At 33.7% G+C, this 14,835-nt stretch overlaps 3 protein-coding genes across 3 annotated transcripts in view; all 3 read left to right on the top strand.

Moving 5' to 3' along the window:
* LOC105175938 (berberine bridge enzyme-like 18) overlaps positions 1–5,472 on the top strand; it is an 11,664-nt gene extending 6,192 nt beyond the window's left edge. The window contains exon 2 of the mRNA XM_011098583.2: positions 4,114–5,472. Coding sequence (XP_011096885.2) covers positions 4,114–5,180 — 1,067 coding nt within the window. The 3' untranslated portion in view covers positions 5,181–5,472. The remainder of the gene's footprint in view (positions 1–4,113) is intronic.
* On the top strand, positions 7,519–9,124 carry LOC110013024 (berberine bridge enzyme-like 18). Its single transcript, XM_020698539.1, has one exon. The coding sequence runs from the start codon at positions 7,519–7,521 to the stop codon at positions 9,109–9,111; it is 1,593 nt and encodes a 530-aa protein (XP_020554198.1). The 3' UTR covers positions 9,112–9,124.
* On the top strand, positions 12,969–14,835 carry LOC105175812 (berberine bridge enzyme-like 18). The gene has a single exon (XM_020698538.1). The coding sequence runs from the start codon at positions 13,007–13,009 to the stop codon at positions 14,630–14,632; it is 1,626 nt and encodes a 541-aa protein (XP_020554197.1). The 5' UTR covers positions 12,969–13,006; the 3' UTR covers positions 14,633–14,835.

The following is a 14,835-nucleotide window of genomic DNA, read 5'->3' as shown; positions in this document are numbered from 1 at the left end:
AACATGAATATTTGTTTGACAAGTGTAGAACGCAGATTATATCTCACAACATAATAGGAATCAAGCAATCACCATACCTTAACCAGAAAATAGGGAATTTAGCCGGACATATTAATGGAAGAACACACTATAAAGTGGAATTCTATTAATTCCGGTAGTAAAATAAAATAAAAGAGAAGAGATGAACAGAGAATTCTATAAAGTTCTAAGATAAAAACTGAATCATTTCTAATGAAGAGATCCCCCCTATTTATAATAAAAGTCCCTTACGAATCTAGACGTAGTGGGGGGATAGGATCCCCCCTATTTATAATAAAAGTCCCTTACGAATCTAGACGTAGTGGGGGGATAGATACGTGATAAACTTTAAAAAGGTAAATAGATTACAAAGTATCCTTTCTAAATCTAAACATTTGATTCCTTTATCTCTTGGGGAAATCGCTCGTGCTTATCCTTATCCCGAGTTGACTACTCCATTAAGCGTGAACACACTTTGTCAATTCTGCAGAAACGTCCTTGTAATCTTCCTTTTTGCTGAATATGCAATAAAATCACATAATTAGGAATATTTTGGCTTAAACAGGAAGATTAAATCACTATAAAATCATTATAATTGCAGAGTTATCAAATACCCCCACACTTAGCCATTTGCTTGTCCTCAAGCAAAATCAAGATGCATTCAAAAAACCCCTCCAAATTTTAAACTACTCAAGGCAATTTGTAATCATGTGCAAGGTAAATGACATACTTTATGAAAGAGATAATTCAACATGTATCAAACAAGTTTTCACGTGATGACCATTATCAAAACCAATCGCATAAAACTAGTGGACTATTTTCTCTCCACTTTCCATTCTCTCAAGTGTATATATGGCTCAAGTGTATCTCTTGACACTTACTACGACAATGCTTCACCATAGGCTTGCCTATACACCACATCTCCACCACTTTTGAAATATGCACATATAAGGGTCAAAAGGTCTTTTATTTTGGTTGTAATGGGGCTTTGGTTTGGGGTAGGATAAAAGGATAATGAGGTTAAATTCCAAGAAACTAATTAGAGCACCAAAAGAATTTGAGTGAACAATAATTCGAAGCTCTCAAAGTTTACTCATCTCCCTTCAAGATCTTTCGACAATTCGCCTTTCTTATTCCTTTTGGAGAGTTCATATATTTTTCTTGATTTTTCTTCTTTTTTTTTCTTTTTTTTTGTTTTTCTTTTTCTCCTCTCTATTTTTGTGATAATAATATTATTATTACTATTATTATTATTATTATTTTGCAATGTAGACTCTGGCCACCGAATTTTTTAAAGCGGTCGAAATTTGCTTACGTGAACAAAAATTAGGATTTTTTTGAAATTTTTGCTGACTGAATATTTTTTTTATTTCGCCACGTAAGCACTTACATGAAAAAAAAAGTGAAATTATATAAAATTAATTTAAAATTTTGTATTATGTGTATAATTATAAAATAAATTATTATTTTATACAAAAAAAATTATATATAAAATTTACAATAAAAAATTTATATAAAATAATTTAAAAATAAAAAATTAAACGTCAACCCCCACCCACCCAATCCCTCCCCCGCTCTGCCCTCGACGATGCCTCGCCGTCCCCAGGCCCAGGAGAGGGGAGGCGACATGGCGTCGCCCCCAATTTGAGTGATGTTGTCGTCGCCCAGCGTACCCAGAATCTAAGCAACAATGATGTGCGCTCGCGGTGGCCCAGACGCCTCGCCCCCCTCTAGGATGGAGGCAGGGCGTGGTGGCGGTGGTAGGGGGCAGAGGGGTTAGAGGCTGGTGGGTGGACCAATTTTTTCTAGTTTGTATTGTAGTATGAAAAAATAATATTATAATATAATTTTAAGTATTTATATTTTATGCATATATATATGTTTAAATTTATGATATATTTTAAAATGTATAAAATTATGTATAAATACTCAAAGACTCCATGCCACGACATCTAGTATATAATATAAATAAAATTTTATTTTTAGGCAATTTGATATTTTTTTTCATGTAATCGGTTATGAAACCAAATGTAAGAATCTCATAACATATAGGACCAAAAGTGTGAAAGCTCTAACAGTCATGTGCTAAGCTCATGACAGGTTCTGTTAAAATATATAATGAAATTGTGTCATGAAACCAAAATTTATGATGAACTTGTGATCGATTTGGGTTATCACACAATTGCAACAAATTTGATTAAACACATATGTTGCGAAAACCATCTCCAAATTGATTTCGTTTATTTTTTAAATTGCTCACTACAAAATAGATTTCCAGCTATTTTGTTAATCGGATTTTGTGACGGATGTTAACCTCTGTCACAAAATTTTGTGATAGTGATTATTGATACTTCTAAACATCAGTGACAAAGGCCTTTGTAAATTAGAATTTGCGATGAATTTTCTTTAAAATCAGTCGCACTCTCTTAGAAGACGTTTGGCTAATTATATATAAACTCCAATAAATTATTATATTGACCTATGCATAATTTTTTGAAAATGGATTTATCTTCCAATCAAATTAGATGACAGTTTGATCGGTTTATGAAAATTTTGCTGTTATTGTTTTTACTAAGCACACGTAAGCATGATGAATTTCTGGCTTTTCTCTTGGGGAAAAGCTGTTATAATTTCTTACTGTAGTTTTTACTTCAAAACATTTCAACAAAGAAAGAAAATTTGACAAACTTTAGATAAAGTAAAGAGAGAACAAGAAAGAAAAAGGTTATTTAATTTAGTCATTCAAATAACTTTTAGTGGCCACCAATTCAAAGGTAAACTAGCATACATTCAATGTTATGTATATATATATATATAGATAAATTCAAATTACTTCTAAAATATTAGAAAACGGCAAAAATTCCCCTTAAAAATAAAGAATAATGAGCTTCCCAACCTTTTAATGAAGAAGCATATTATCTTCTTTCGCTATGCAATGTAGTTTACTCACTCATTTTACGATTAATTTAGCTATTTTGGTTTGTAATTGATCATTTTTACCTCTAAAACATGCAAATGATGTCAAACGCATAAACAGATGGAATCTTCAAGTACATGCTATTCTTTTCAAGTATCACGTTGATACAGTTATTATATAAGAAATTTTTGGACGTATTTAAATGGACTGTATGATGCCAAATTAAAATTCAAATTAAACTTGATAGGTTATGCACGTCTTTCATGAAAGAAGGCTTATTCATTAGAGAATCTTCAACAACCCATCTTCTTCACATATATATATATATCCACTTGAAATTAAGCAGATATATAATATCAATTCCGACTGCTATTTCTGTTCACGGGGTAATTAAAGAACAATTTTCAAAGAAATGTGTGGACAGCGCGTCTGGCGGCCAGAGCTGATTTCAATAAAGATGCATGTGCTACGATAATTGACGGTCTAGTCATTGAAATGAAACACACGAGGTCTACTAAAATTATTGATGGTGTATTTTAATTCAGACTGCACGATGTTCACGTTCCAACTTCAAATGTCAACATGTAATTGCCCAGTTCCCACTCAAACCACAGCATTATAAATAGAACACAATTCTGCTCCAAAAAGACACACTACAGCATCTCACCGTCATGAAGACTCCAACCATTTCCACTCTCATAATCTTTCTTTCTCTTGTCTTTTCGTGGTCGTGTGCTGCTTCTGTTGACGACAACGTCAATGGTTTTCTTGAATGTCTCAAGCAAGAATGCCACAACTATTACCCGATTTCTAGCCTTGTTTACACCCCAATCAACTCATCTTTCCCATCTGTCCTAAATTTTTCAATTCGAAACATGAGATTCTCGTTAGATTCCACTCCAAAACCACAAGTGATAATAACCCCAAAGTACGAGTCGCAAATCCCCCCTATCATCTACTGTGCCAAACAAAATAAATTGCAAATCAGAACTCGAAGTGGCGGCCATGACTTTGAGGGGCGGTCTTATGTTACTGATGTCCCATTTGTGATCATTGATTTGCTCAAGCTTAGTGAAGTAACAGTTGATGCTCAGCAGAAAACTGCATGGGTTGGAGCTGGTGCAACCATTGGCATGTTATACTATAGGATCGCGGAGAAAAGCCCTTCAGTGGAGGAGGCTATGGCATATTGCTCAGAAAATACGGCCTGGCTGCAGATAATGTTATTGATGCAAAAATAGTAGACGCAAATGGCAGGATTCTCACCAGAAAATCGATGGGTGAGGACTTATTCTGGGCCATTAGGGGTGGTGGAGGCGCCAGTTTTGGTGTAATTCTTGCATGGAAAGTACAATTGGTGGATGTTCCAGAAACCGTCACAGTATTCACAATAGGCAGGACTTTGGAGCAAAATGCCACTCAACTCATTCACCGTTGGCAGTACGTTGCACCTAAATTCGAACGGAATTTATTCCTCAGAATCGTCGCAAGAAGGGCGAACGCCAGCGAGGATGGAAGCAAGCTGACTATTCGTGCTTCATTTAACTCAGTTTTCCTTGGAAGAATCGACAGACTACTTGCGCTGATGCAAAAATATTTTCCTGAACTGGGCTTAGTAAGAGAAGACTGCACAGAAATGAGTTGGATCCAAGCGATCCTGTATAACGTCGGGCTGCCCATAGATTCACGTGAAGTTTTGTTGAACAGGACTCAACCCGGTGTAAGATACTACAAAGGAAAATCGGATTATGTGCAGAAACCCATTCCCATAAGCGGGTTTGAAGGCATATGGAGACTGTTCTATGAACCAGAAGGCAGGGAGGCAGAGATCTTGTTGACCCCATATGGTGGAAAAATGGCTGAAATTCCTGAATCTGCTATCCCATTTCCTCATAGGGCTGGTAATCTTTACAAGCTACATCATATGGCGTACTGGAAGGCTGAAGACGCACAAAACGCCGACAAGTACATAAATTGGATTAGAAGGCTTTACAGTTACGTGGCTCCTTATGTTTCCCAGTCCCCCCGCGGAGCTTTCTTATGTTATAGAGATCTTGACATTGGAGTGAACAACAACGAAGGCGTGGTAAGTATTGAAACAGCAAGAGTTTGGGGCACCAAGTATTTCAAGAACAATTTTGATCGATTGGTTCAAGTAAAAACTCGGGTTGATCCTGGACATTTCTTTAGGGAAGAACAAAGCATTCCCCCACGCCCACGGTGGACAGGCAAAGATGACATATAAGATTATCATGTGGTTCTGCAAACTTCTCTATGTGCTTCCTTTAGTTTGATTTCACTACTAGTTTGTACGCGAATAAGAAATAGTAGATTGTTAAAATAGATGATCGGCTTGCCAATTAGTTGGCTCCTTGTAATCTGTTTTGAACAGTCGCTTTCAATTAGTTGGCTCCTTGTATTGTTTTAAATGCAATCAGATAATATATAGGGGTTGGTGTGTTTGTAAGATAGGATCTATCAGCATCATGAGATGAGAGTGATTTTCTATGTAATCTAAGTTTGTGTACTGTCCAAAAGTTTATGGTAGGTTTGTTTCTCGAAACCGATTTAGAATTTAATTTATATCCTAAATTTTGATCGAAATATGACTTTATGCAATGAACATTTCTACATGGTATGTCGTAAATCAAGCCCAAAACTACTTGTGTGAACAACTATCAGGTTCACACAATTTTTGGAACAATTTGGACACCCCTATTTAAGATTTTAAAAGTTATGAGACAAATCAAGAAATATTTAGTCAAAGTTATCAATTTCAATGCAAAACATAGGAATCTAAAATCCTAACTAATTATATATTGTTTACCTAGTATACTTTTATGAAAAGTTTTTAATCTTAAAATATTTATTACTAATTTTAAGGCTTTTTATTTTATTTATTTATTTAAATCAAAGAACAACTAATATGATTCTTAAGTGTTGTCTCTTTCACTACAAGAAAATTGTTTGATAACAAAAAAAAAAAATTAGCGTTGAGATAATTAATAATTAAAATTCTCATTACTAATTTTTATTATCTAATACGAAAAATTCACTTGCTAATGAATTTAGTAAAAAAATTTAATTTGTTATCTATTTGGCAACTAACTATTGAAAAGATATATAAAATAATATAACTTAGCAACAAAAGTTTTACTTGCTAATTAATCCAACGCTGATTTTAGCATAAAATTTTCCATAGCTATTTATCATTTTATTTTTGTAGTGTCGTTTTACCGTATACATGGAAAATATGAAAATAAAATGAATAAGTAAAATATGATAACATAATCAATAATTAATATTGATGGTCAAATTTAATACAATTATGTATTAAAAAAGTAGTTATTTACTTACTATATTATTAATCAATATTGATTGATTAAATATGATTTTTTTTTCCTCTTTTGTTGCATATGTATATATGTATATATACAATATGGTATTAGAATGGATTCATAATTAAAAATACAACTTCCTAATTTTATATAGAATAAAAAATAAAAATATTTATTATAATAAAAAATTAAAATTGAGTCAAAATTGCTCAAGTTTGAGTCAAAAGACCCCCTTCAAATATTATACATAATAGACAGATAGATATTTATAGAAAAATACCCTCTAGAGTATTGAAAAATGGCAAAAAAAACTCTCCTAAAAAGGGCAAAGAGTCTCTCAACCTTTTAATAAAGAAGCATATTACCCTTCTCCGTTGGGCAATATAGTTTACTCGCCCACTTTACGACTGATTTAGCTATTTTAGTTTATAAATTGTCACTTTTACCCCTAATTACTAAATATAAAAACTAAAAAATATTATCACTTTCTCTTTCTTTATATTGCAGCACACTTCTCTCTTCTTTTGGGGGTTTTCTTCTATGAATTTTATGTAGTTTCTACAGAAATATTTGCAGTTTATTTAGTAATTATGGGTAAAATTGATTAATTAGTTACAAACCAAAATAGTTAAACTAGTGGCAAAGTGGGCGAGTGAACTATATTGACCAATGGATGGAGGTAATATGCTTCTTTACTAAAAGATTGAAGAGCTCTTTGCCCTTTTTTTTAAGAGGGTTTTTTTTGCCCTTTACTAATATTTCAAAGGGTAATTTGAATTTATCCCGATATATATATATATATATATGACTTTGTCTTTAAAAGAAAAGTTATAAATTTGTAAGTGAATTATACACATGAGAAGAAATAATAAAGAGAGAAAATCACCCGAATCATATGAAAAATAGCTAGTAATACTAAATGTTAAAGAAACATGATTGTATTTTAACTAACTTACCATAATACTAATAAAATCAGATGCTTTTCATCCATGTAACATTGTCTCATTTATCCTCTATATCAAGTCAATATCGACGTAGAAAATCTAAAATTTCATTACAAAGATCAGCCTGGGAGATGACATTAATTGTTATCTAATTTCATTAACTAGGGGATCGGCACAGAAAATTGAATTATCATCTCATCTGGTGGAAGAGATTTGTTAACCAAACACAGCACGACGTCTATAAATAAGTAGTTTCGCCTCAATAAATCAACAAAACTCGAATCATCAAGCGCGCAAACAAATGGAATCTTTAGATATCACATGCCTACTGCTATTCTTCTCCAACCTTTTGATCTTGGGAGCCTCTTCGTCTCAAGATCACAACCAACATTTTCTTCAATGTCTTACCGATCAATTTCAACACTCAAACTTAGATCCATCTAACGTTATCCACACTCCCAAAGACGCATCATATGATTCTCTTTTGCACACTCAAAATCGTCGACCAGCATCAACCTTCCCCCTCAGACCTCTTCTCATCATCACCCCCTATCACAAACGTGAAATTAAAGCAGTAATTTACTGCTCCAAGAAACTCAGGGCACAAATTAGAGTCCGAAGTGGCGGGCACGACTATGAAGGACTATCTTACTCTTCTAAGGTTCCTTTCGTCATCTTAGACTTGAGGAACTTCCGATCAATATCAATAAACACTAAAGATAAAACTGCATGGGTTGAAGCAGGCGCCACACTTGGGCAATTGTACTATACAATTGCTCGGCACAGCAAGACTCTTGCTTTCACGGCAGGCGTTTGCCCAACTGTGGGCGTCGGAGGGCATATCTCAGGCGGCGGATACGGCATGATGTCCCGCAAGCACTCCATTGCCGTTGATCACGTCATTGATGCCAAGGTAATGAATGTTGATGGCCAGATTCTAGACCGCAGGTGCATGAGCGAGGATCTATTTTGGGCCATTCGAGGAGGCGGGGGGGCTAGTTTCGGCATAGTTCTTGCATGGAAGGTGGAGCTAATTACTGTTCCCGAAACTGTGACTGTTTTCAACGTTTCCAGGACATCGGAACATAATGCAACCCACCTGGTGCACAGGTGGCAGTACGTTGCTGAGAAGATTGACGAAAATCTTCTGCTCAGGCTTTTCTTGAGAAGCTTCGTGTCCCCAATTCTTGGAAAGAGAACGATACAAGCTTCTTTCACTAGCCTGTACTTGGGACGAGTTCACCATCTGCTGCCAATAATGCAAGAAAAATTTCCGGAGCTTGGTTTGGTGGAAAATGATTGCACTGAAATGAGTTGGATAGACTCCGTACTCTTTTTTGCAGGTGTAAGAAACGAGTCCCTCGACATTCTGTTAAACAGGAATCCGCCTCGCAGGCCATACTTCAAAGGTAAATCGGACTACGTGAAGCAACCTATCCCTATAAATGGTTTAAAAGGGATATGGAAATTCCTCCATGAAGAAGCTGAAATTAGAGCTGAATTGGAATTAAGTCCATACGGAGGGGTATTAAGTAATTACTCAGAATCTGAAACTCCTTTCCCACACAGAGCAGGCAATATATTCATGATCCATTACGGGATTGCCTGGAACAGGCCAGGTAACATTGCCTTAGAAAAACACATGAATTGGATCAGGAGACTCTATAGCTACATGGCCCCTTACGTTTCGAAAAATCCTAGAGCAGCTTATTCAAATTACAGGGATCTTGACTTAGGGATGAATAATGAAGGAAACACTAGCTACGAACAAGCCAGTGTTTGGGCGCTCAAATACTTCAGGAACAACTTCAATCGATTAGTTCACGTGAAGACTCAGATTGATCCTTCCAATTTTTTCAGAAACGAGCAAAGCATTCCACCTCTATTGTCGTAATAGAAGAACAAAATTCAGGCACTGGTCATCATATACAATTGTAATTATCAGAGTTCTGTGCTTCTCTTTCAATTTCCTTTGCAGTTTGCACCCATTTTTGGGTGGCTAATAATTCAAGAAAGCTATATTTATTGAATAATTTAATATTTTAGTTATTTAAAGAAGCGATTTATATAGAAATTTAATAAAAAAATTAACATAATAATTTATATTTAAATTAAAAATTAGTATAAATAATTAAAAAAATATATATGGGGTCATATTACTCATTTTCAAAAATATTAGTTGACACCCATTCTACTTTTTGATCATTACAAAAACACCCCTAAGAATACTTTTGTTCTTGAAAAATTATTTTAAACGTTAACTTAGTCAACAGGGGCATTTTTATTTTTAAAGCTGTTAATGGTGATTTCTATAATTTTTCAAAAGATAAAAATAATTTATATATAAAAATAATAAATAAAGGGCGTAAATATAATTATCTTTTTTTAATTTATTAATAATTGGGCTCGCTCTCTTTGGGGACAGTCCCATTGCCGAAGAGTCGCCGACCAGCTTGATGCCTGATGGTGTTCCAATCTCCAAATATGTAAGGATTTTCCAGAAAATTTAGCATTAGTTATTTAATTTTAAGAGTTAAATGCAATTTAGCTAATGTGATATGTAAAATGAGTAAAAGAAGAAAAATTATATCCCTTTGTGTTTTTTACTTATTTCTCATATCACAGGGGATAAATTATTTTTTTCCCCTTATTTTAAGGGTAATTTACAACGAGCTCTGTATTTGCTAATTATAAATATTCTTTTATTATTTAAAAACTTATAAATACCACCTAATGTTTGATAATGGCGTAATTCTTAGATGGAGGTTTCCGCTCTTATATATAAAGTGGATGGAAAATTTGAAAACTTGTAAAAAAAAACATTTACTTAGTTCATAAAAAAAATAAAAATAAATTAGTATAATTCATTAATTATAAGGGCATTTTGATCAGTCCACTAAAAAAATCAACAAAAATCTAACGGATTGATTTAGTTGTAATTTATCCTAAAGAAAGTTTGTTATAATTTCATTATTTAAACATTTATAAATACCACCTAATATTTGATAAATTATGTAATTCTTGAATGGATGTTTGAAATTGTCAATTTTGCTCTTATTGCAACCTTTTTATTTAAAAAAAAAAACTATTGAAAAACTAGATAAGGTGGATGGAAAATTCAAAAACCTGTAAAAAAAATATATATATTTACTTAATCCATAAAAAGAATTCAGAATTTTTTAAAAAATGAGTCATTATAATTTATTAATTATAAAGACATTTTAATCAATTTACTAAAAAAATTCATGAAAATCTAACAAATTAAATTAGTTATAATTTATCCTAAGAAAGCTCCTTATAATTTAACCTTATAAACACATAAAAGGGTGAAAAAGTCATCTGCTCGCTACTCTACGTGTTATCAAATGTAAACATAAGATTGGTGTAAACTCAACACCTACAATTCAATAAAGCAAACATAGGATTTGTTTATATTCAACACCTACCATGCAATAAAGTAAACTACATATAATTAATTCATAGTTTTTCTTAATTGCAGATTTAAAACTAACTTATCTTATCACCCAATTAACTTTAGTCGATTACAATCATTCCTATCGAAGCAATAATCAATTACAATAATTATATTAATATCATATAAATTAAATTTAAATAATATCTATAATGCAATAGTTCAACATCTCATCCATATAGTGGGATTGAACACATGATCTCTAGGGTCGTGACGGAATTTCAAATTCGCTAGTTGAACTAGACCTCATTAACCACTCAATTGACTTATACACCAAATAAACGCCACCTAATAAGATCTATTGGATCTGAACTAACATTACGTAAAATAAGTTGTATTTTTTAAAATTAATATATATTTCAAAATTATTATTCAAATAGTATAATAATAATCCACCCATTGAATAATTAATGTTATCTAAACTTTCAACTTCATGCCAGATGTCATGGGGACCTATTTTTCTCTTTTTTAAGGTCAACGGGAGATTTACAGTCAAATTACCTAACAAATATTGCATTTATCTCATGATCAATTATTAACCTTTAACTTGTTTCCTTTTTTTCCTTCTGGATCTAATGCCTTTGACTTGTTCTAAAACCATTCACATACATAGATATACAATTAGTGACATCATACGATAGGATAAATTTATATACTTTAATAACATAGATTTGGTTATTAATTTGATCGTAGGATTAATTTCTCTAGGGAAGTTGGACGTATTTAATGGACTGTATAATCCCAAATTATGCTATTTTCATTAGATCAAAAATTATTATTAGCTACAATATTAATGACTATGATTAAAAATCATGATAAATCATTATTATTAATCACGATTAGATGAAATCGATGCTGAGAAAACTAATTCTGTAAAAATTCCATAATTTTGCTAATTACTATTAGCAAATATTAGTGATAAAAAATGATGTATAAAGTTGTCACTAAATCAATTAGTGACTGACACACGTATAATGACTTGATGACTTTATAACAATAAATAATTGTTGTTGTTCTATATTGGTGTTGTTATTAAATTGTTATTATACACGTGTTACTAATTATATATACTGACAATTTTACATACAATTATTATCACTGATAATTATATAATGACAGGATAATAATATATCTTTTTAGTGATAATTTTAAAATTATCACTTGATATTTAATATTAATATTATACTTTCTAGTAGTGATATATACCCAATATTTTAAATCCACATGAGAACATATTTGATATTATATATATTGATAAAGTACGGAAAAAGAAGAATTTTCAAGGAAACGCGTCTGGCGGCCGGAGCTAATGTACAGGCCTGATATCATGTTCACGTTCCAACTTGTTAATTTCTCTACTTATAATGGACTGTATAATGCCAACTAATGCGCTTTAAAATAATCAAATTACATATAATTATACTTTCCTCTCCACAGATTTGAAGTAGTTACATATAGGCTCCTTTATAGTTTGAAAAATTACATCTCACTTTGAGATTTATTTTTGTCTAATAAATAAGTCCCTCCATTAATCAAAATTTACTAAAACTGCTAATATTAACAAAAAAATTAAAAAAATATGTATGTTTATCCCTTGATAGTTTGAAAAATTAAAATAATCGAATTACAGATAATTACACTTCATATGAGGAGGTATATTTTCATAGTTTAATGGTATTTTATTTAGAAAAAATATTATTTGACTTGCAATAAATCAGTAATAAGTCAATTAAGGTCAAAATTAATTTTTATTTAATTTTTTTATTATATCAATAAATTCGATGAATATTGACTGATAGAGGGACTTATTTGTTAAACAGAATAACACGTCAGGGGTAATAAATGTAATTTTTCAAATCACATGGGGTCTACGTGTATTACACCAAACCTCAGGGAAGGACAGTGTAATTATCCCATCAAATTAGGAAAGAAAGTTTATTAATTAGAGAATCTTCAACAATCCATCTTCTTCATATATATAAATATATATATATATATATATCCACTTGAAAGCAGATATATAAAATCAATTCTGACTGCTATTTCTGTGAAGGGGGTAAAGAACATTTTTCAAAGAAATATGGTCTGGTCTGGTCTGGCGGAGCTAAGTCAATAAAGATGCATGTGCTACATAATAAATAATTGATAAATGAAGGTGTGCTACAATTAGTGATGGTGGATTACAATTCAGACAGCACCATCTCACGTGACAACTTCAAAATGGCAACAAGTAATTACCCAGTTCCCACTCCCCAACTAGCATTATAAGTAGAACACAGCTCTGCTCCGAAAACACAAACTACAGCATCTCACAATCATGAAGACTCCAACCATTTCCACTCTCGTATTCTTTCTTGCTCTTGTCTTTTCGTCGTCGTGTGCAGCTTCTGCTGTCGGCGACGTCGATGGCTTCCTTGAATGTCTCATGGAAGAATTCCAGAACTATACCTCCATTTCTAGCTTTGTTTACACCCCAATCAACTCATCTTTCCCATCTGTCCTAAATTTTTCAATTCGAAACATGAGATTTTCCTTAGATTCCACTCCAAAACCGCAAGTGATAATAACCCCCGAACACGAGTACCAAATCCCCCCTATCATCTACTGTGCCAAAGGAAATCAATTGCAAATTAGAACTCGAGGTGGCGGCCATGACTTTGAGGGGCGGTCTTATGTTACTGATGTCCCATTTGTGATCATTGATTTGCTCAAGCTTAGTGAAGTAACAGTTGATGCTCGGCAGAAAACTGCATGGGTTGGAGCTGGTGCAACCATTGGCATGTTATACTATAGGATCGCGGAGAAAAGCCCAACACTAGCGTTTCCAGCCGGTTTTTCCCCAACGGTTGGAGTTGGCGGGCACTTCAGTGGAGGAGGCTATGGCATATTGCTCAGAAAATACGGCCTGGCTGCAGATAATGTTATTGATGCAAGAATAGTAGACGCTAATGGCAGGATTCTCACCAGAAAATCGATGGGTGAGGACTTATTCTGGGCCATTAGGGGTGGTGGAGGCGCCAGTTTTGGTGTAATTCTTGCATGGAAAGTACGATTGGTGGATGTTCCAGAAACCGTCACAGTATTCACAATAGGCAGGACTTTGGAGCAAAATGCCACTCAACTCATTCACCGTTGGCAGTACGTTGCACCTAAATTCGAACGGAATTTATTCCTCAGAATCGTCGCAAGAAGGGCGAACGCCAGCGAGGATGGAAGCAAGCTGACTATTCGTGCTTCATTTAACTCAGTTTTCCTTGGAAGAATCGACAGGCTACTTGCGCTGATGCAAAAATATTTTCCTGAATTGGGCTTAGTAAGAGAAGACTGCACAGAAATGAGTTGGATCCAAGCGATCCTGTATAACGTCGGGCTGCCCATAGATTCACGTGAAGTTTTGTTGAACAGGACTCAGCCCGGTGTAAGATACTACAAAGGAAAATCGGATTATGTGCAGAAACCCATTCCCATAAGCGGGTTTGAAGGCATATGGAGACTGTTCTATGAACCAGAAGGCAGGGAGGCAGAGATCTTGTTGACCCCATATGGTGGAAAAATGGCTGAAATTCCTGAATCTGCTATCCCATTTCCTCATAGGGCTGGTAATCTTTACAAGCTACATCATATGGCGTACTGGAAGGCTGAAGACGCACAAAACGCCGACAAGTACATAAATTGGATTAGAAGGCTTTACAGTTACGTGGCTCCTTATGTTTCCCAGTCCCCCCGAGGAGCTTTCTTATGTTATAGAGATCTTGACATTGGAGTGAACAACAATGAAGGCGTGGTAAGTATTGAAACAGCAAGAGTTTGGGGCACCAAGTATTTCAAGAACAATTTTGATCGATTGGTTCAAGTAAAAACTCGGGTTGATCCTGGACATTTCTTTAGGGAAGAACAAAGCATTCCCCCACGCCCACGGTGGACAGGCAAAGATGACATATAAGATTATCATGTGGTTCTGCAAACTTCTCTATGTGCTTCCTTTAATTTGATTTCTTATTGGTTTGTATGGGAATAAGACATTGTGATGTCTATTTTTAGCAATAATTGATGTTATAGCATATGGTCCGAATAAATTTAATTTGTAGATGTGGTTTTCTAGACATTGAAAGGAACTTGACAGCTACGGTTCGCTTGAATCTTGTA

Source organism: Sesamum indicum, linkage group LG12, assembly GCF_000512975.1.
Source record: "Sesamum indicum cultivar Zhongzhi No. 13 linkage group LG12, S_indicum_v1.0, whole genome shotgun sequence".
In the NCBI taxonomy this organism is placed as follows: Eukaryota; Viridiplantae; Streptophyta; class Magnoliopsida; order Lamiales; family Pedaliaceae; genus Sesamum; species Sesamum indicum.
Note: the sequence above shows the minus strand (reverse complement) of the source record. Positions and strands in the feature narration are given on the sequence as shown.

Bases quoted from the DNA above. Each gene is read 5' to 3' on its own strand.
- LOC110013024 (XM_020698539.1), top strand. From the start codon at position 7,519: ATGGAATCTTTAGATATCACATGCCTACTGCTATTCTTCTCCAACCTT.
- LOC105175812 (XM_020698538.1), top strand. From the start codon at position 13,007: ATGAAGACTCCAACCATTTCCACTCTCGTATTCTTTCTTGCTCTTGTC.